General features: G+C 57.9%; 1 protein-coding gene across 2 annotated transcripts; it reads right to left on the bottom strand.

The window, feature by feature from the left end:
* Nucleotides 1-194: 194 nt before the first annotated feature.
* On the bottom strand, nucleotides 195-20,695 carry KATNB1 (katanin regulatory subunit B1). 2 transcript variants are annotated; one of them, XM_059382274.1, is made up of 20 exons: nucleotides 20,574-20,695; nucleotides 19,114-19,419; nucleotides 14,985-15,115; nucleotides 12,004-12,121; nucleotides 6,457-6,557; nucleotides 6,050-6,091; nucleotides 5,350-5,433; nucleotides 5,023-5,138; nucleotides 4,524-4,595; nucleotides 4,218-4,368; nucleotides 3,924-4,114; nucleotides 3,678-3,808; nucleotides 3,248-3,298; nucleotides 2,227-2,294; nucleotides 1,968-2,144; nucleotides 1,735-1,884; nucleotides 1,371-1,447; nucleotides 1,217-1,291; nucleotides 860-976; nucleotides 195-603 (listed from the first exon to the last, which is right to left on the bottom strand). In XM_059382274.1, the coding sequence occupies exons 2-20, from the start codon at nucleotides 19,151-19,153 to the stop codon at nucleotides 471-473; spliced, it is 2,025 nt and encodes a 674-aa protein (XP_059238257.1). In that variant the 5' UTR covers nucleotides 19,154-19,419; nucleotides 20,574-20,695; the 3' UTR covers nucleotides 195-470. The 2 variants fall into 2 exon arrangements, with proteins under 2 accessions (XP_059238257.1, XP_059238258.1); XM_059382275.1 differs by having other exon boundaries at nucleotides 1,968-2,087; nucleotides 20,574-20,694.
* Between the last annotated feature and the right edge of the window lie 350 nt (nucleotides 20,696-21,045).

Genomic DNA, 21,045 nt, shown 5'->3' with positions numbered 1-21,045 from the left:
CTCCTCCCCTGCCCCCCACCCTCCCCAGGTACACTGAACTTGCCCCTTCCAGCAGGCCTGGCACTCTGCTGCCCCCTGCTGGCCACACTGCCTCAGGCCTGGAGGGGAGTCCTCTGTCTCGGAAGGGCCCAAGTGGGCAGTCTTGGGCTAGGCAGAGCCGCAGGGCCGGAGAATGCACCTCCAGGCAAAGAAACTGGGGAATAGTTACAAATTTAATAAAATTCGCCTTATAAATTACAGCAGCAGCCCCAGGGTGCTCTTTGCTGCCCCAGAAGCAGGAGTTGGCCAAGCAGGGCAGCCACTGCCAGGTAGAAGTTGTCTGAGAGCTCAGGGCTGTGCAGGTGGCCAGTGGGCTGGAGCCACCACCTCCAGGATGGCCACAGGGCTGCAGAGGGGGCCGGGCAGAGGCTCACGGGCCCAGGAGTGCACAGGGAATGGGAACAGGGGCTGAGGCCAGGCCCAAAAGCTCCTCAGTCCAAACTGGCCATAAGTAAGTGCAGCTCCCGGAAGGCACTGCCATGGCGGCCACTCAAACCCGACTTGCTCTTGACGAGGCCACTGATGCTCTTCAACTGCTTGTAGCACAGCCGGCACTTGTGGAGCCTGTGGGCAGAGAGGTCGAGCGCCAAGTGCTAGGGCCTTGCCTGCCACACCACTCCCACCCTCCTCTGGGAGGCAGGCCAAAGGCCTGGATGCAGGAGCCACCTGGCCACAGAAGAGCCCCAGCTCTGGACCCCCCATCCCATGTTCCAAGCTACTGGCGCAGGCATGACTTCCACTCAAGGCTGGGGCCATCAACAAGCAGGCTGGGCCCCCTGGCCTCTGTACCCCGACAGTGGCATGCTGCTTGGCCCCTCACCTCTCCTCCCGGCTGATGTCCACACCCACAGAGGGGGGCGCCGCCAGGATGTCCGTGATCAGGGGCAGAAACCGCTGCAGGATCAGTTTCAGGGACGTGCAGCCAGTCTGCACGTAGCTTCACAGATGGAGGGATGGAGCCACAGAAGGAAAAAAGAGAGAAGGTACAAATACAGAGAAGTAGGCAGAGGGCCAGGGGCAACACAGGCTCGTTTTCACCATGGCCTCTCCGACTTGGTGGGGATTGTGGTGCCTTGCACACATGTGGGCGTGGACCCTGGGGGTCCTTCCCATTGTCCCTGAGGAGCCTCCTGCCCCTCCCCATCGTGAGAGGCTGGTATGGTTTCCCCACACGTACCTCTCATACTTGCTTTGTAGAAGCTTCTCGATCTGCGGCAAGACCGTGGTGCACAGGTCCAGCTTCCACAGGGAGCTGGGGAGAGGGCCAGGGACGGACCGTTAGCAGCCGGCTCCAGCTCCTGGGCCAGCCCCGCCCCACGACAACTACTCACGCTTTCTGGTTGACAATGTTCAGGAGGTCCACTACCACTGACAGGTCATTGATGGCCACAGCCGAGTCCACCGACGTCTGTGCAAACAGACAGTGCCTGTCAGAGGGGACGGGGAGGGCGCAGGCCCTGCCTGGGCACAGCCTGAGGGGCTTTGTTGGGGGCTGCTTACAAGCCTGCAGCTCAGGTGAGGAGTGTGAGACCAGGTGCGTCAAGAGATGCTCAATAACTGGCAGCTCATGACGATGATGATGACAGAAACAGACACGAAAGCTGCCGTGTAGGGACAGGGGCCACCCAGCCCCACGGCCTGCCCTGGCCAGCTTTCTCCTGGGGTCAGCCCAAACCCTGGGGGAGAAGAGCTTGCCTTGATATCGCCTGTGGTCCACACGGCCCGCACGGTGTCCAGGTTCTTGTGGCGGCTGGTGAGCACCACGCACATAGTGTCATGGCCTTTGCGGATCTGCGACATGGCGTCCTCGTCGACCAGCTCGGCCTGCTGGGGGATCTTCACGGCCTGTTCAGGACAGGTGCTGGTGGTCAAGTTCCATCCTTGCCCCCCGGGCCTCCACCCTGCCCTCAGGCTGGACCCCCACTCACAGGCAGGAAGTCAGAGGCCTTCAGCCCGATGGGCTCATTCCGGGTGGCAGGGATGATGGCGGGCTCAGCCTTGGGCGCAGGCGTGGGAGTGACAGCTGGGGGCCGGGGCGGGACCTCGAGCTGATGGGGTCCGGAGCTCAGTGGGGAGCCAGCCCGAGGCTGCCCCCTCTGCCCACCCTGGCATGGAGGGCCCCAACCTGAGTTCAGGACTGTGGCCCTGCTCCCAGCCCCGCACCATGCCCTCTCCACCCAGACGTACATTTGGCACCGGGAACTGCGAGTCCATGGTCGGGCTGGGCTTGGCCACCTCCTTGGCTGAGACCATGTCTGGAGGCAAAAGGGAAAGATCTCTGGGTTAGGCCAGGCCCAAAGGGACTAGTGGGAAGAAGGCAGGGCTTGTGGTGGGCTTCTGGGGAGCACCCACATCACTGGGAGGGATGGAGCAGTCGGTGGGGCAACCGAGGAAGGAGATCGCAGCAGTTGTGTATGTGGGGGGTGGGGGCACTCCTAGGGAAGCGTGAGCGTGGAGGCTGGATCTGGCCATTTTCCACCCAATCACCAGGCAGAAGGGTGTCAAGCACGGTGTGTGGATGGGACCTGGGGAGCTCCAGGGAGAGGCCACCCTGTCACCTCACTGGAAATCGAGTGTGTGCTGGCTGCAGGGGGGTGGGGAGGGGCAGTGCTGCAGTGAGTGGACGGTGAGAGGGATGCACAGAAAACCCCACCAGGAGGGAGAATGATAAGATGGCCCCTTGAAGAGAAAGCTGGGTGGAAGGGAGGGACAGTCTACGGGAGGGACAGTCTACAGGACAAGGGTGCCTCCTACCCTGACTTCTTCGGTCCAAAAGCAGATCGTTTTTACCCAGTAGCAAAACCCAAACCCCAGCCAGGGCCTGGCCTCCTGCTCCCAGACCCCAGGGCCTGCCATCCTCTCACCCCTTCCCACCAGCACCCCCTCCCTGCTCCCCCGTCTCCTGCAGGCCTTCCGTGGCCCGCCCTCACCCTGCCCGCCTCTGCCTCCACCGCACTGTCCCTTCCACAAAGCTGTGTGGCTGTCTGCCATCTCCCTGCTCACTAGGGGGAGAGCTCCTGAGGGAGGCACCTGCCTGCCTTGCTCAGGCTCCATCACCAGGGCCTAGTGTGGGTCCCAGAGCACAGTAGGTGCTTTTGGGTGAGCACAGAGAAAAGATCTAGTGGGAGAGAGGCCGGAGATGGCACCATGGCAGGAAGGCCTGGGGAGCTGGTGACCCTGGGATGCCAGGCTCTGCCCCCTTACTCACCATCCTCTGGGGGTGCCGGAAAGGGCTCACTTCTTCGGGGTGGTGTCCGGCCTACAGAGGCAAAGGGGGCTGGGGACTCACGTTGGCTGAGGCTGACATGGCACACCAGGGGTGGGCGTGTGAGTATGGGTGTAAGGTGGTCCCAGGTGCATACACAGCTGCAGACCCATGACCCCGTTCCCGCTCCCGGAAACGCTCAGGCCTGTCCCCTCCCATCTACTTGTCCGCGTGGGGCCTTCTCTCACTCAGGATGCGCCACAGCACTGAGCAGCTGCCAGGCCTCGAGGACCTGGGACCAGAGCCTGGGGGCCAAGAGGTGAGCCGGAACTCCAGCCAAGGAAGCAGAGCGCCATTGTCCCCACTAAGCACCGTCTGCCTCCATGCCCAGATGGGAATGCCGGGCTGGTCTGGGGGCGGGGGCAAGCCTCACTGATGCTGTTCTTGGGCTGGAAGATCTCGTTGTACTCCTCAGCGTTCTGGATTTCGGCCCGAGACTCACGCTCGTCCCGGTCATCCTCGCTGCTGGGGCTGCGACGCTCACTCTCCGAATTCTGCTTCACCCTGTGGGGTGGGGACAGGGCCACAGGAGGCCGGCGCAGTGAACTGGGCTGGGCCCCCCACAGCCTTCCCAGTGCCGGCCCGCCTCCGGAGCCCTCTGGGGCCCTGAGCACCCCACCTCTGAGGCTTGCTGCAGGCTGTGCCAGGCCGCTCATAGATGCGCCGAAGAGGGGCACTGGGGTGGGCTGGCTGTTGCGCCAGGGGCCGGCTGTCCTGCACGGGGTCCTGGGCCACCGTGCCTGTCCTGGTGACCCGCGTCAAGTCCACCACATAAGAGGAGACGTTGCTCTGGGAGAAGGCCACACCTATCTGCAGGAAGCGGCAGAGCTGGGGCACACACAGGCAGGACCCCAGCAGGGCTTGGGGGGTACACGGGGGCTGGAGGGGGAGGGACAGGCAGCAGCGCTCTCACCAGCTGGTCGTTGCAGACAGCCAGGTCGGCCACCTTGCCCCAGCTGACCAGGACCACATCAAAGCAGCGCTCAGGCTCCCAGCCGTAGACGCGCAGCGAGTCCTGGCAGCCGCTGTACAGGCAGCAGCCGTCGGGGTTGAACAGGACACTCCTGGGGGAGGTGAGAGTGGACCATGGGTCCCAAGCAATCCAGGGAGGCTGCGGGGAGCCCCAAACAGGGGGAGCAGGAGCAGGGATGGGAAAGGCCCACCCAAACCGCACACCCACTGCCCGGGAGGAAGACCCACCACTCAGCTGCTGGCGCACCTGACAGGCCCTGGCTCTCCTTCGATGCAGCTCACCACCTGGAACTTCTCCAGATCCCAGAACCGGATGGTCCTGCAAAGGCAGTCAGACTGTGCTGGGAAGCCAGCGTCCCCATGCTGGCCTCCATGCAGGCTCATGGCCCAGGAGGCCTATTTCTCTGCAAACTCCTGTCCCCTGGGTGGTGGCCACTAAGAACACCACCCAGGGCCAGGGGCTGACCCCGCATGGCAGGAGGAGAGACTTGGCCGATGCGAGGGGAGCATGGGCTTTGGACCTGGACATGCCATGACAGCCCAGGACACTGGAGCTGGGGACCAGAGCTCGGCAAGAGATGGGACCAGGGCCCCAGCCCGGCTTGGCCGGAAGTCAGGTCAGTCTACATAGCATCATTGGGCAGAGAACACCTCAGGACAGAGGGACACTGGGACAGACATTCGCACACAGAGGACAGACATGTGAGAAATGGCAGTCATGGGCGACAGGCCTTGTTCTTCCTCACCTGTCCGAGCTGCCAGAAGCCAGCAGGTACTCGTTGGGGTGAAACTCCACCACGTTGACAGGCCCTGTGTGGCCAGGGAACTCGGACATCATCTTGCCAGCAGTCAGATCCCAGAGCTAGAGCAGGGCAGGCTGGAGGTCGACCAGGCCCGGGATCTCGGCTGCCTGCTGTCCCCTGGCTGCGGCTCCCCTTCCCCAACCCCCACCCCGATCTACAAGCTGCCTTTCCCTGTGAGATGTGCGAGCCTGATCAGGAGGGAGGTGTAGACCCAGCCGGAGAGCATTCAGCAGACCCCAGTCCCCAGTCCCAGGCCAGGCCAGGTGCTACCTTCACTGTGTGGTCATCCGCAGCCGATGCCAGCCACTTCCCGTCAGGGCTGAACCGGAGGCACCTCACGGCCTGGGTGTGTCCCTGAGAGGACAGAGCACTGAGCTCACCCGAGGAGCTGGGCCCAATGGGCTGCCCTTCTTTCCACCCCGTTCCTCCCTGCCCTTGACCAATAGGCAAATTGGAGCCAGATGGCCGTGTGCCAGAGATGTCCTGGAGGGACACCTCCCCACGCAGTCAGGATTCCCAGTGCTGCGGGATGCTCTGGGAAATCCGGAGCATCCTGGTCAGTTTGGAAAACCACGTATCTTACACCTGTTTTGGGGGAGTCAGGTGTTTTCTCTTATTTTCAAGGGCGTAAATACCTCCAAAATTATGTATTCAACTCAGTGCTTCCAAAACACATAGGACTAGGAATCCTTTTCACCTCATGACACCTGCCTACGGAACCAGAGTATGGAGCGCAGTTTGGTAAACATGGCGCTGGGAGGATTTGTGGAAAGCGGGGGATCCAGGTGGAACCCCCACAGCGCTCCTGCTCTGCTCGAGATTCTGGCTTCTCTCTTGGACTTTTGTTTCTCACGTTCTCCCCCAGGTTGGACGGTGATCCCTTCCAGCCCCTGCCAGGGTCTGGGCACTACCCCAGCCTCCATGCCTGCATGGGGCTCACTGACTATCCGACAAAGGGCGCCTTCCTTACCCTGTACCGGAAAACACAGCCTTTCCTCCGGATGTCCCAGAGCTGCGGGCAGAAGGGTGGCAGAGTCAGGACAGGTCACGACCAAGGTGGGCTCGGGTGGCAGCGGCCTTGCCCAGGTCAGAGGGTAGGAGCCCAGGTCAGAGGGTGGTGTGCGGCCATGAGCAGAGAGGGGCTCCAGGCACTCCAGTCATCACACCCCAAAATGACAGCAATCTGGAAACTGCTTGTGAAAGAAAGCTGGGCATTCTGAGCAAGAATGTCTGGCGAACGTTTCCAAGTCCCCCTCCCTCGGAGGCTGTGGGCACCACCAGAGAGGGAAGAGGCCCTCTCACAGCACCAAAAGGCCCGCTCCTCACGTCGGATGCATGTGTCTCAGCGGGGGACACAGGGCACAGACAGGGTCTCACCTTGATGTTCGTGTCCTGGGAGCCCGAGGCTACGAACTCGCCGTACGGGTGGAAGTCCAGGCTGCAGATGTTGGCTTTGTGGCCCATAAGCGTGCGAAGAACTGCCGAGGAAGAGAGCAGAGACAGGGGCGTGAGGGGCAAGCCAGGCACCCGGCAGAGGATGACTGTGGTGGTCGCAGGTGCGTGCTTCCACGATAACTGCACAGAGAACCAGAACAGCAGTGATTTTCAAAACAGGGAGATACATCAACCGGAGTCCTATCATCACAGCACCCGACCTTCCTGTTTTTGTCCCGAGAGATGACAGCCATTTCTGTCCTGACCCAAGCCCCCGTAGCCTGTGCCCCTGCGCTCGTCCCAGTGTGCTCCTATAAGGCCACTGCCCTGGAGGCAGCAGAGCTGGAAAACCACTGCACTCGGTTCATGGATAGACAGCTTATGTTCCACTGGGCATTTCACCACAGTCGAGACAGAAGAGGCAGGCAGGTGAGCCCATGCTGGCAGAGAAGCTGCTTGGTTGAAAAGAGAAATCCAGGAAGGCTTTTTGGAGGAGGCAGTATTCAAAGAGGATATCAGTGAGTGGAGGGTGAGGAAGGATATTAGGCAGAGGGAAATGGTGGGCAAAGGCCCCAAGAAAGGCAATGTGGAGGGCATCCCCGGAGTGGCTGTGGTGCTCACACCAGCTCCCTGTACAAGGGATCTTGAGGGTAGTTGTGAGGATAAGAGGAGGTGCTGTGTGAACCAAGAGAACAGAGGATGTGACTGGGGCCAGTTACCTCCTGCTACCCCGGGAAAACTCAGCTTCCATTGCAGCTCCGTGGCCGAGCCCGGCCCGGCCCGGCCCGCGAGCAAACCTTGTGTCTCCGTCCCCGAGTATTCCCCGGTGACACTCACATTTGCCTCTTCTCTCCGGCCTCAAGTGTCTGGCTTTTTGAAAGATTCATAATTCTGATGTCTGAAGAAAACAGATCACCCCATAAGTGGAGGGGCAAAGGGCTGTGGGAATCCGGCCATCCTTAGGTTTGAGCCAAGGTGGAACAGCTGTGTCGTGAGGCGACGTGCTCCCGCTGGAGGAGGGTCCAAGCAGACTCCGAATGCAGTGCTTTAGAGTCAAGAGAGGCGCGCTCCAGGCACGGAGGGATTCAAACTCTACTGCACGAGATTGTCTCCATCCCTCGAGGTCCAAGTTCAGGGCTCTGGAGCCAGCCAGAAATGGCAGCAGTTCTGCGCTGCTCCTCGCTTGCCAGGTGACCCTGGGCCATCCCTTCCCCTCCCTGAGGCTCATAATGGGTCACAATCAGAGTTAGGAGAACGGGAAGTAAGGGGCTTAGCATGGGCGTGCACACAGTAAGTGCTCAATGAATACCAGCTAGAGTTAGTCTCCCTGGCCCTCCTTTCTGAAGGAGAGCTCTGTCCCCCAAAGCAGACCTTCTCTTCTCCTCTGGCCTCAGAGCACCTGTCTTGGTCCTCAGTCTTCAGGCACCAGCGAGGACCACTACTCAGTACCACAGTCATTTGGGCACCTCCCTTGTCCCCAGGATAGCTGCTGAGCATACCTGGGGTGCTGAGGACAGCCCGAGTGACTTCGGCACTCCCCCCAACCCCTGCAAACAGCACCAGGAGATGGGTGAGGGCCTGAGGCTCCGAGGGGGGAGCTGCCTCCCTCAGGCCGGTCAGCAGGGCACAGAGCCAGAAATTAAAGCAGGCGGCGGAGTCCTGAGAAGCAGGCTTTACCACGTGACCCTTTGCCAGAGTCAAGGGAGCCCATCTGTCTAGGGCTCCTAAGACAGAGGCAGGCACACCCAAGGGCAGGAAAAAGGTGAGCTGCTCTGGGGGTTCCCTGCCTCAAGAACACTTGCATCCCTCTGCCCGCAGCCCCCCACATCCACCCATCCTACCTGGGGCCACCCCGCAGCAGGCCCAGCCCGCTGCCGGCCGGGACTGAGCCACCTTTATTTACATCCCTCACAGAGGGTGACACGGTGTCGGCCATGTCTGTCAAGTAGCTAATTCAACCACACCAAAACCTCAGCTGCTCCTCCCCACACTCTGGGGCAGTCATACACCACCGGGGGCTCGCGCACTGCTCTGCTGGCCAAGCCCAGGGCCCGGAGGAGGCGGACGCATGCTGGCTCCTGCTCCAGTCCGTGCCCACCTCCCAGCCCACTGGCTTTGCATCCCACAAGGAGGCTTCCCAAATCCTGCCCTGCCCCAAGAGGATGCGCGGGTTCCACCCCGTGTAGGCCAGATTCACGAAACACATGCTACCTTCCTGTGGGATGACCGGGCTGGCCCACCCCGCCCTCTGGCTGCGCCGTGGAAAGCAGGCAGGACCGCATTCTTCCGGCGTGACTTCTGCCCTTGCTCTTGTCCCAGGAAGGCCCTTGGAAGGCCTCCTACCGCAGGACTGTCGCAGGACCAGGAGCCGCAGGCTGGAGGGGCGCCCTGGATCCGTCCGCCCTCTGTGGGAGCTCTAGGCCCTCCCAGCTGGTCGCTGTCCGACCTCCGCCCAAATGCTCCAGCGATGGGCGGCTTTTCAGCGCAACCCACGTGATGATCGCCAGCCTCCTTAGGAGCCTCTCTGCACCTGGGCGCCAAGCTGCCCCTTGTTTTCACTCAGGCTGTGGAGGGTGGGAGTGGAGGTTGGCCTGTGGTCTGAGCTCTTCCTGCCATGGCTGCTGAGGGCAAGTTTCCATTCCATCACTGAACCCCTCGAACAGCAGCATGAAGAGCACTGGGATGGGAGTCTTGACGCCAGAATTTCAGTCCCAGCTTCCACCACCCTGGCCACGGGGTCTTTATCAGGTTCAGGGGTCCTCCTTGGGCCCCAGTTTGCCCATGTGTCAAATAAGAGGGACCTGCCAACACGGCTCTGCATCAGAACCATCTGGAAGCTTAGTGCAAGCCAGATTTGGGGCTTCCGCCACTACTGAATCAGGTTCCCTGGGCGTGGGGTCTGGGCCAAGTGTTGGAAACGAGCTCCTTGGAGAGTAACCAACCCTGAGACTCTAGGGCCCAGGAATTCCACAGGTGTTCGGTTTTCATTCTTTGACCGCCTCAAGGAACTCCTCATGTTTGTTTCCCTTCTGTGCGAAGTAGTCACGGCTGAGGGACAGGGGTGCCCTTGGCTTTAGCCTTTTGTCCCTTGCTCCTCGGTGAACGGTGAACGGCTGGTGCTATCCGCTGGGACTGAGATCCAGGCAGAGACGTCCCAGGAAGCAAACCGCCTTGTGCCTGAGCCTCTCTGCCCCCTCAGCCTAGGCCTGGCCAGCTGGGGCTTGCTCCCCCCCATCCCCTTCAAGTCCAGCAACTCTCCGGCTCCGCGTGGGGCCAGGCAGCGGGAGCGCATGCTGAGATGCTAAGCATGTGGCCCGGGTTGGCGATCTCACGGGCTCTGTCTTGCACACACACCCATCCCCGGGCAGGCAAACCTCACCCAGCAGGCCTGGGGCAACATCTCCCTTGAGGGCCATCTTTGCAACAAGAGCACCGTCCTGGAGCGGAGTCCCTGGCCACTGGTCATGCACGCTGGCGGCGGCCATCATGGTAGAGCATATACCCCAGGAGAGGCCAGAGAGAACCCAAGTCTCAACCAGGCAAGGGGGCCGTCTTCTGGAAAAAGCAGCCCCCACAAAACCCACACCACGGCTCCCTCTCCCATCCTTCAGGCAGCAGCGGGCCTCTGGCCTGGCACGCTGGGAGGTCCAGGCTGGACGCTGGCAAAAAGCAGGTTTTACTTGGACCTCCCAGGCTGCTCTGCATAGTGTTCTGAAAAAAATGTTGAATTAGCGGTCAACATTTAGAAAAGGGGATGGGGGGATTTCTACTTAAATGTCCAAATCCCCAACTTCTCTTGAAAAATCTGTACAGCTGGCAACACTGGGCCCACTGGCATGTGGCCGCAGCCACGGACACTGAGATTCCCCCCGCGTTTGGCAAGGCGTGACTCCCCACGTGGTCCAGAACCAAAGGCACGGGCTGACACACTGAAAGAACCGAGCTAGGATCTAGCATGGGACCAAGGGTCATCACTACAAAACCCCAGGACGCTGGGACAAACAGCCTATGAGCTTGCAGAGAGACAGGAGAAGTAGGTCGCACGCGAGGGACCCAAGAGGAGACAGCGCAGACCTCCCAATGGCCACCAAACAGGAACCTAACATGCAACGCAGCTGCACCTTCAAACTTCTGAGGGAAAACAATCTCCAATCTAGACTTCTACGGACTCTAAAATAAATAAAATAAATAAAGAAGGATGAGGATAGAATAAAATCATTTTCAGCCACAAACGGTCTCGAAAACTGTGCCTGTCACGCACCCCTTCTCAGTAAGCTATGAAAGAATGTGTTCCAGTAGAGAGAGGCAGAAAACCGAGAAAGATGGTAACGCGGACTCTGGCGCAGCAGCAAGATGGGAGACCTCCCCGAAGACTAGGTGGCCCCAAGATGGTGGCCGGGCTGCAGGCCCGGTGCTCCCCCGACACTGGGACCCGGGGGACAGAGGCTCTGAGAAGAGACACCTCAATTATGAGATGGCTTCAAGGGTACCTCAAGGAGGAGGCTTACTCTTCAGGCAGAGAATCTGGGGACAAATTAGTAACAGATGTAGGACACATACAGATGGAAAACACAGCCATTAACTCCAGAAGAAACACAATCCGCTGTCACAGCTCTGCGGGCCTGGTCCGATAAATGCAGAGTATTTACACGGTGAAATCAGGAGAACAACGCTGGCAGTGACAAGGGAGGGCCAGCGGCTCTAAGAGAACTAACTTCTTTTTTGTTTAAGATTTTATTTTTTAAGTAATCTCTACACCCAACGTGGGGCTCAAACTCACAACCCTGAGATCAAGAGTCCCAGGCTCCCCGACTGAGCCAGCCAGGCGCCCCTAGGAGAGTTAACTTCCTGTCTTGCCCAGGAGGAAGGCAGCCAGAGACAGGAGTTCCATAATACCATGTTGCTTCGGGAAGGGGAGGTAGCAAGACACCAGATCAAAGGACAGAAGGTTGAGGCGTCTGGAGAGTGGGAAGGAGTGGGCTGAAGCTTCTCATTTCCATCGTGCTTATTTGTAAAATGCCTGGCACTTGACTTTTTAAACTATGTATAACTTCTCTAAAGATGAAAAGCAAGTATAAACAAAGCTCAAGGAGACAAGAGGATCGGGCTACCCTGGGCAGGCAGGCTCAGAGGCAGCCACCGCCAAGTCAGGACACCCCAGTTCTCCCCACAGGCCCCCTTGTTTACATCTCCTGTGTGGCCCCTGGTGGCACCTGACATTTTTCCAGGTTCTGAATCTACACACCCACCCGCCCACACACCCACAATGATCTGTCTGGACCTTTCTGGCTGCCTCCTGAGTGTCAGCGCTCACGGACAGCAACAGCATGTCGCTGCTGCTAAGCTCAAGGGGGTGGAGTGGTCAGGGTCTCCCAGAGGGAAGCACCCAGTGTAATCAGGACAGGCTTCCTGGAGGAAGCAGCTCAAGAGCAGAGCCTGAGATAACACGGCCACCGGAGTGCACGTGGGAAGGTGAGTACAGATGCCTACTTTTGGCAGCTTCTAGGTCCCAAACGCGGATGGAGCCTGACTGGGAGCCGGCCACGATGAGCTCCTCCGGGGTGTTGAGGCGGACGCTCTCCACTGGGGACGTGTGACCCGTCAGGCTCTGTGGAGAGAGGGTAGCAGCTTCAGTGCCCTGCGTGGAGAAAGCCCAAGCTGCTGGCCCACATTCTGGCTCCCTGCGAAGGGCAGCAGCAAGAAGGGGCTCAAGCAGGGAGGCTGTGTTCCATGGAACCGCATCTAGGGTTTCCTGCACGCGGGGTGGCCAGCTGCTTCTCCTGGTTTTAGCTTCCAGGGCTAAAACTGGGCCAGACCTCCGTCATGCTCCAACCCCATCCCATGGCCCACTGTGCCCCTGATGTGGGCATCATTTGCCAAAATGGCCCTGGGCCCCTTGTAAGTGGGGAGCAGCTGACCCTCCAGCCCTGAGTCCAAACCACTGCCCACCCAGGCTCTGCTTCTGTCTCCCCTCTGCTTGGACGAGCCCCTCAGTGGGGGAAACCCTGACAGAACCGAGGCCTGGCTTGTCAATGGCACACATCTCTCCCCTCTGGAATGCCTAGATCTCCAGAGGCTGCCCCTGGTGGAGGACCTTGCCATATTCCTAGGCAAGGGATTGTGGAACCCAGAGAGAGCCTTTGGGGACTTTACTGGAAAAAACTGTCCCCCAACTCAGGGCAGGCCAGAGCTGGAGCAGGGCTGAGCCAGGCCCTGGTCCAGCCCGAGAAGAATAGGAGATGCTGGCATTTCCAACTTTCTGGAAAAAAGGCCTAAATCTGAAGTCCATGGCATCTGTCATTCCCTGCCCAGCACTGGTTACCGCAAAGCACAGCAGTAACTCCACTGTTTGCTAAAACAACGTTCGGGAGATGGGGGTGAGGGTAATGGGGAAATTGCTCCCCAGCAGAACTGCCCAAAGGCCAGATGGTCACAAGCAGCTTGTGTGACTCCTGGCCATCGCCAGCAGGAGTATAAATGGGTATAAACTCCATGGTGGGGGGGAGCAACTGGGCAAAATGTGTCCGCATTTAGAAATGCACAACCTCTCCACTGCCCCTGGGAGCCTACCCCCGCACACAACTCAACCACACAGCAAACAAAACAGACCCAAGGTTACTGGCCACAGTGAATCTTTTTCACAAAACACCAGAAGCCATATAAATGCCCACCAGCAGACACTGTCAGCTAAGCAGTGGTCCCCCTGGAGACAGAATACTATCTGGCTATAGAGATGAACGAGGCGACCATCTGAATACGATAAAGACTAAAGACTAATCTCCGTGACACAAAACAAAACAAAAGTGGAGGGGGAAGGGAAGAGACATACATTTTTGCTCGCAGACATAGAAAATAATTCTGGAAGGACACAGGGTGACCCCAGACCGTGGTTGTCCTGGGAGGGTTATGGGGGTCAGGGGAGAAAAGAAGACTTCTCACTTCGTACCCCACGTCCCTTGGACACTGAGCGGTAAGAACTCACACGTGCTCAGAACACACAGGGACCGGCAGAGGGACCCCAAGCAGGGGGCCCAGGATGTCTGAATCTGAGGGTGAGCAGGAAGTTGCCAGGTCTGCAGCCCCTCAGCGGGGCGGGCACAGGGTGAGCCCTGCAGGCTGACCCCCGAGGAAGAAGCGGGACAAGGGCATGGGGTCACTTCAGGCCTGTTTTGGCCAGTGTTTGTTCGCTTATTTTCCATCTGTGTTACTTTGGCATTTTGGGGGGTGGGACTCATTGGAACCCTGAAAACGAAGTGAAACAAAACAAAGTGATTTCAGTTCGGTTCTTCACCAGAGCCCTGGTTCAGCCCGGCTCTCAACCCTGGCCTGCATCTCACAGAAATACTGAGGCGATTAAGTTTCTACTAAAAAAATAAATAACAACTTCCCATCCCTTTTTATCATTAGGTGGCCAAGATCAAAAGAATGTTAATAACCTGTGCTTGCAAGGTCACGGAGGGGGACAGGGCAGGTCCCGGTGCTGGCTGGAGAGAATGTAAATTGATTTCTGGAGGGCGATTTGGCAATCTGTTTTGAAAGCTTTTTATAAAAAGTGCACACCCTCAGATAATGTGGCCTTCACAGATCTGCTCAAAGGCTGAGCGAGAGGAGGACTGTTCGCCTCCTCGGCTGAGCAGAGCCAAAGCGCTGCAGAGGACTTTTGTGCTGGGAATAGGGCGAGGCTAAGCTAATTCTGGCTCCTGCCGAGGATGGTACACCCCGAAGCCACCACAAACGCTGCTGTGGAAGGGTATTTGTTGACACCGGAAAATGCTCGCAAACAATAAAGATTGTTTCCTTCAAAACCCAGGCTACAGGAGTAAATAAGACAGTGTTCCAAAAATATGCCATTCTACAGACATGTGGTGCACACGGGTACGTGTTTGCATGTGTGTATGTACGTGTACATGCGTGTGCATATACACATATGGACCTACGCCAGCACCTAGAAGGACACCGTAGCAGTCTCTGGATGATGGAAATGGAATTCATTTATGTATTTTTTCCTCCTTTATGTTTTCCTGTTTTGGAAGACAGGTCTTGGCAAGGAATTGGTTGTGCAACCGGGGCAAGAGCTAGTAAAGAACCAGCTCGCTAAGCAGCTTCAGCCAGGTGCCCTCACATCCTCCTTGTGGAAGCAGACAGAGGATGGTTCAAAGTAATGTCCAAGTGCAGCTGACAGGTAGGCGGGTAGGTTGGTGGGCAAGCGTCTATCTCGGGCCCATGGGCTTATTTTAGCTTTACTCACACAGATGCAGCAGAACTCTGTCCACCACCAAGTGACTTCCCCATTCCTCAGGGCTGGCCATGGTCCCAGACATCTTGGGGGCACTGATGCAGTGCTGTGTCCCCCTAGCCTCCCGCTGGGGTGCCCTGGGCCCGACAGAGCCTGCAGAGCTGCCTGCCCCTGACCCCACCCCACTTCCCTCCCCGGGCCTTGGCCCTGTCCCCCACCAGCCAGTGAGTCTCACCATGATGCAGTTGGGTTTGTTGATGGACCACAGGTTGACACGGCAGTCATCCCCACCAGTAGCCAGCAGTCGCCCAGAGGCCTTGCCCAGCACCAGCGAGGACACATTACTGGCGTGGGCGACAATCTCCTCTACACAAGGAAAGACAGGAGGAGAACGCAGTCAGAGGGCTAGTCACGGCCACAGGGAGCAGGGCTGGGCCCTGCCCGGTGAGGCCCTTGGTCCTGGCACTCGAAGCCCAGGTGGAAGGGTCTGTCCGCCTCGGCTCCCCTCTGGTGCCAGACACCCTGGCAAGACCCAGAGGCCTGGCGGCGAGGGCAGGCCTGTACCCCAGGCAGGAACGGCTACTTCCCCGCTTTGGGTATTCCCTGTCCCACCCCCATGCCGCAAGGTGTGCTCTTTTCGCTGCACGCCGACCGGTCATATTCTCATGCTTACTCTGCTCAACTTAAAACATGGACTTGCCTTCCGTATTTAGCTCTATATAAAGACAATTAAGCAATAAAATCCATAAAGTTACAGGATTGATACATTCATTATACTTCTTCTAGAATACAAAATGAAAAACAAAAAATAATTATTAAAATGAAAAATACTGACCCACATAACCCCCTAAGCATCTCTCTGCTGCAGCTTGCTATACACGTAAACCCACTTTGGGGAACACGCTTTGGGAACCGTTTGGGTCAACTCTAGACAAGCTGCCTCCAAGTGAGCCCACCTAGGGCTTCAGCCTGCAGCTTTAGAACAGTGGACCAGGTTCTGGTCTGAGCGTGGCTACTGCAGGCTGTGTGGCCTTAGACCAGTCACTCACCCTCTCTGAGGCTGGGTTCCTCGTCAGGTAAATGGGGATCATAGCAGTGCCTGCTTCACCAAGTTGCTGAGGAGCCACCAAGAACACGCTGTAAGCCGTGCTCGGCAGTTGTTAGTAAGGCTAAGGCACAGACGGTGGGCGACGGGGACCCCAGCAGGCACAGGAGGGTGGGCTGCATGGGAGGCAGGAGGCAGCTGACTGAGAGGCCTGGGTGGGAGGGGTGGGAGTGAGGACTGACCAGACAGAGTGGGCGGGATGGCCATGGCGGGCAGCCTGAGGGCCCCTGGCCCGGGCCGCTGGGGAAGCAGCAGGGGCGGCAGACATGGGCCACAGAGGGTCTCATTAGGGCTCCAAAGAGAACCAACATAGCCTGGAACATGAGCTAGGAACCAAGAGGCAGCCCAGACCACCAAGCCAGGCCCTCAGCGAGTTCCTCCTGGAATGAGGAGAAAAGACAGGTCTCCCCACTCCAGCAAAGGGAATATCCCACTGACACCCTGAGGCAACTGGGAGGCTGGCTTGGGTGACGCTGAGGGAAAGGGCTTGCTTCGTTCCACAGGCAGCCTCCAGCTCCAGCCTCCACCCAGCCTGGGGGTCTCTGTGGCACAGGCCTCAGACCACAGGGCGACTGGGAAACGGGGCCCAGAGAGGCTGTTTGTCAGGCAGCATGTCTCAGAGGGTCTGTCAAGCCTGCCCGGGGCGCCAGACCCCAGGCTCGATCTCACGGATCCCACCTCAGGGCCTGGCCTGGCCAGAGCCAGGGACAGGCAGCGCCCAGCCCTAGCAGAGGCGAGAGTCTTCGGCAGGCCCCAACGTCAGCGGGGGGCTCAGGGACCCCATCACTGGACCCAAGGGAGCTGAGCCCCTTCCTAGTTCTCATCCCAACTATGGAGCCTTCTGTCCTCTGGACACTTAGGGACAGATGCCTGAGGTGCTCTGGGGCTTGGGCCATAGCCTCTTATCTGTTCAACAGCTACTGCTGGGCCCCACTGACTAGCCAACTCAGAAAGAGGACAAACCACCTTCTCCCTCAGCACTTTGTTCCCAAGCCTTGGGCCCTTTCCCCTTATCTGAAAATACTCCCTGTGTGCACTGTCCCCGACTTGTGAGCTACCTATAAGGTCTGGGTGTCTACCCTGGCTCTCACCTTTCCCAGGGAAACTTCCAGCTGGGCCGCACCTTCCCAGGACTTCCTGGGCACACTGCTACTGCTCTGTAGGCCTCAGGACTACTGCCCCTGGAGACAGCCCTTAACTCATAATACACATGTGTCCTGGGTATCTGCTTTAGGCCCAGCACTGGGGAGCCAGTGGGGAAGGACAGTAAGAAGGCCCCTATGCTCATGTTACAGCCTGATCAGATGGGTCCTGGCACAGGGCATCCAGCTGAAGACCTACAGACATAGGGGTGAGAAGGATTTGAAGGTGGGGCCCTTCTAGAAGGCTCAGATCACTCCCCTTTAAGCAGCCTGCCTAAGGTCTCCAGCCTGACTGAAGCCCCTGGAAGGGCCAGGGACCTCGAAGAGAGGTAGGTATGTGATGGACACCAGGCCTAGAAGCTTCTGATCCTTGCTGGACTCTATAGGCATAGGGAGCCAGGGGTCACTTGGCTTTGGGCTCTTCAGAGAGCTTATAATCATGGAGATGGCTATGCACATGAACTTGTCATCAGAGCCCAACATGCCTGATCCTATTACCTCTTGTTTGAACACTTCGATGGCTTGACTTTGCCTTTAAGATAAAGCGAAGGCCTCAGAAGGGCTGGGGTCCTGTGGACATATATCCCTGAAGACCCCAACAGCTTCATTTGGCACATTCTCTCCACTGTGGTGTGGCAGCCCATGGGTGCCTTCGAGCCCTTCCAACATGCTAAGCTTCCTGCCCCAGGGCCTTTGTATGTCTCTTTAGGCAGCCTACAGCACTCCTCTACCCCTCTAGTTAATTGATTGAAAGCACATGCTCCAGTTTGGAATCAGACAAGGAGAAGTGGAGGGGTGTGGTTACCTGATTTCTGCCTCTTGCTTTCCCCAGGCTCTAGGCCCCATTACACGGAGACCTCATCCGCTTTGCAACCCCCACCCCCAGCCAACTATCTCCCCAGTGCCTGGTTCTATGCTCAGGAAAGACCAGCTACTGAAGGAATACGTAACCCCAATAAACACAAAGCCACTCTCTGCAAAGTACACCCTCCTTGGGAGCCTATGACAGGGTTCTCTCAGAGCCCTACCGCTAAGAAACAACTTGAAACTACCCAAAGCTCTCATTTTACCTGTGAGCACACTGAGGTCCAGCACTGGGCTTTGCCCAGGTTCTAACAGTTAAAGAGTGGGGGAGCCTTGCCCAGCTTCTGAAAAAAGCTGGGGACAGCTCATAGCAGAAGGTGACCAGTATGGCCACAGGTTATCACAGGTGGAGTAAGGCAGTTCCCAAAATATGATCTGGGGGACCTTAGGATCTTCAAGATCTTCAAGGATCAAGATCCTTTCTGGGGGTCCAAGAGAACAAACCTATTTTCATAATAACACCAAGATGGCATCTGACTATTTACACACTTGTTTGCTCACAAGCATACAGGGGTGGGGTGGTTTCAGGAAGATACAAGACATATGATGGCCCCATCACAAGTGGCACATTTGACTGTATACTCTTGTGTCTTAAGATGCCTGAGTATTGATTTCTAACATGTAAATAGTGATGATTCCCATGAACAAAAACTCTTTGGGGTCCTCAACAATTTTTCAAAGTATAAAGAGGTCCTAGGATCAGAAAGTTTAGAGCTGCTCGATCAGAAAGTTCAGAGCTGCTCGTGGAGAATAATGTGAGGGTGGGCGGTGCTGGAGCTTAGTGACATTCCAGAGCACTGCCAGCATCTCTGGGCCTACTCTCTCACTACTGCCCCCCCAGCAGCTCCAAGATGCCCAAGATCTCACGGAGGAAGCCTGGCCCACGAGAGGTCTGCAAATGCTAGGAACACCTCTCAGCGTCTCTCCCCCAGTCCCGCCCGTCAGCCTAAATGCACCAAGTGCTTCTCTTATGTTCACCACCCTGCCTGGGTCTCACAGCAGCTCTATGATGCAGGTATGATTAGCTCACTGTACAGATAGGAAATGAAGCCTCAGAAAGGTTAAGTCACCTGCCCAGTGTCACCCTGCTAAGAAGTGCCAAAGTCATGATTTGCATCCTGGTCTGTCTCCAAGGCTAGTCTCCCTCTGTGCCAAGAACAGGAGATAAATCCGGGGGTTCAGGCCACGTGGAAACAAGCAGCTAATGGAATAAATGGGGTGAGAAAGAAAAAAAAAAAAAGAAAGTCACTCACGTAACTTCCAGGCCGTCTTGGTGACCACAGGGGTGGCCATCCTTCAGTTGGCTGGCACCTGAAGCTCCACCCACTAGATGGACTGTACTTTGTTCACGGGGTGGGGGTGGATCCCCCCCCAGATCCACCAATCAAGTTGGCAGGGAGTTTCCACACATCCAGGCAGAGGGAATGCCTCGTCTCTCAGTCCCGGACCGCCTCGTGGTTTTAGATCATTCACAGCAGCCACAGCAACAGCCTGTGTGTGCCCGTCAGGATCGCAGCTAATGGAAGGTCAGGCTCGAGCCATGTCAGTTCAACACTGGGCTGGAACACAAACAGAAGGCGATGGCTTATCAGAAAACATCTGGTGAGACTTCGGGGCATGCTGGGCTTGCAGAACCACAGCGCAGCTCCGCGGGTCACCAAGGCTACTGCATGGACAGACACCCACCAGAGCCACCAGAGCCACCAGAGCCAGGAGCTGAACTGTGTTTGAGAATCTGGATAGGCACCTCAGGCAGGGTGACTTGGAACACAGGGAAAGAAAGGTCCTCCCAGAGGCCAGGATGATGGGATGGCAGGAGCCTCTGTTCCAGGAGGCTGGCTGCCCAGAGAGCAGCAGCAGCCGCAGTGGGGCGGGGAAGACCACATGTCTGCAGTTCACATAGATCTCTGGGAGTCACTGTTTCCTCTGACGCTATGGGAAGGGGGGTGGAGCCAGAGGCAAAGCTTTGGGACCCAGGAGAAGCACTCCAGAGGCAGCAGGCATTTAAGTCATCTCTGGGGAGAATGTCAAAGAGGGCCCTGAGGGTCCAATCCCTGCCTTGGCATCAAGGGAACTACTCCTGGTCCCCTCAGTTCCCAAGGACAGTTCTGGGAACTAGGTCTCCAGTCTGGGCATGAGTCGGTATGCCTCCCCAACTCTAAAAGGCCACCTCATGAAGCTTCTACCCCCTTTCTCCAAGCCTCTTTCCCATGAACGCTCTCCTCTCCGCCCCCTCCCTCCTAGATTCCCCAGCTCTGCTTCTCTAGTCCTTCGTTCATTCCCCTTCTCCTGGTCGCTTGTGTCCCCCAATCCTGCACATCCTGTCTCCTGAGCTCCTTAACCTGACCCCTGCCTCGCCAGACCCCCTCTATTTCCTTCCCCTTCTGCGATCAGTATTCCCCATTCATTCACTCTCCTGCTTCCAATGTCCCTATTCATCACTCAGCCTCCTGCAGACCCCCGGCTCCGCTTCCGGCCTCCCTGGTTTTCTCCTCCGGCCCCCACGCCCGTCCCGCCCGTCCCGCCTGTCCTGAGGCTGGGGCTAGTCCCTCGGCCTCGCCTGATCCTCCCACTCCTCTCAGCTCGAGGGGCATGGGCTCCAACTTCCCCCCGCCCGCAGCCCTCTCGCCACAGCCCGGCTCGGCCCTGCCTGGCTTGGCCCAATACTAGGCCCAGAGTCCCCCTCGCCTCCTCGCCCCCTCGCCCACTCCACCTGCAGCTGAGGCTCCCGAGGCCAAGGCTCCGCTCCAGGCGCGACCCCCACTTGCCTCCATCCCCCGCCCTGATTGGCCGCTGCTTGACAACCGACCCTCACAACAAAACCTCCGGCTCAGAGCTCCGCCCTCCTCACCTACCGCACCAATCAACCCCCGCGAGCGCTCCCCCTCCCGCCAGGTTTGACCAATCGAAGCAGGCGCTTCTGCCGCTCTTCCTAAGTACCCGCCCCCTCTTCCTGAATTGGGCTAATCACGAGGAAAGAGAATTCAAGATCCTCCCCTTAGCTTCTAATAAGCCAATAAGGACTGCCATTTCCTTGGTCCCGCCTACGCCTCGATCTTTCCCTTTACTCTCCTTTTCCTTCCTCTCCCTCTTAGTTCGCCAGACGACCCTACAATGCCGTCTGCGCCAATCGCTTTAGCAATCGTCCCAACTTAACCAATAAGCGCTCGTCTTATTGGAAAACC

This window comes from Mustela nigripes, chromosome 17 (genome assembly GCF_022355385.1).
Source record: "Mustela nigripes isolate SB6536 chromosome 17, MUSNIG.SB6536, whole genome shotgun sequence".
In the NCBI taxonomy this organism is placed as follows: Eukaryota; Metazoa; Chordata; class Mammalia; order Carnivora; family Mustelidae; genus Mustela; species Mustela nigripes.
Note: the sequence above shows the minus strand (reverse complement) of the source record. Positions and strands in the feature narration are given on the sequence as shown.

Bases quoted from the DNA above. Each gene is read 5' to 3' on its own strand.
- KATNB1 (XM_059382274.1), bottom strand. From the start codon at position 19,153: ATGGCCACCCCTGTGGTCACCAAGACGGCCTGGAAGTTAC. The intron at 12,122-14,984 runs GTGAGACTCACT...CTCTCTCCACAG, and splicing joins ACAAACCCAACTGCATCATG to AGCCTGACGGGTCACACGTC. The intron at 1,448-1,734 runs GCAAGCTCTTCT...CTGTTTGCACAG, and splicing joins GGACCACAGGCGATATCAAG to ACGTCGGTGGACTCGGCTGT.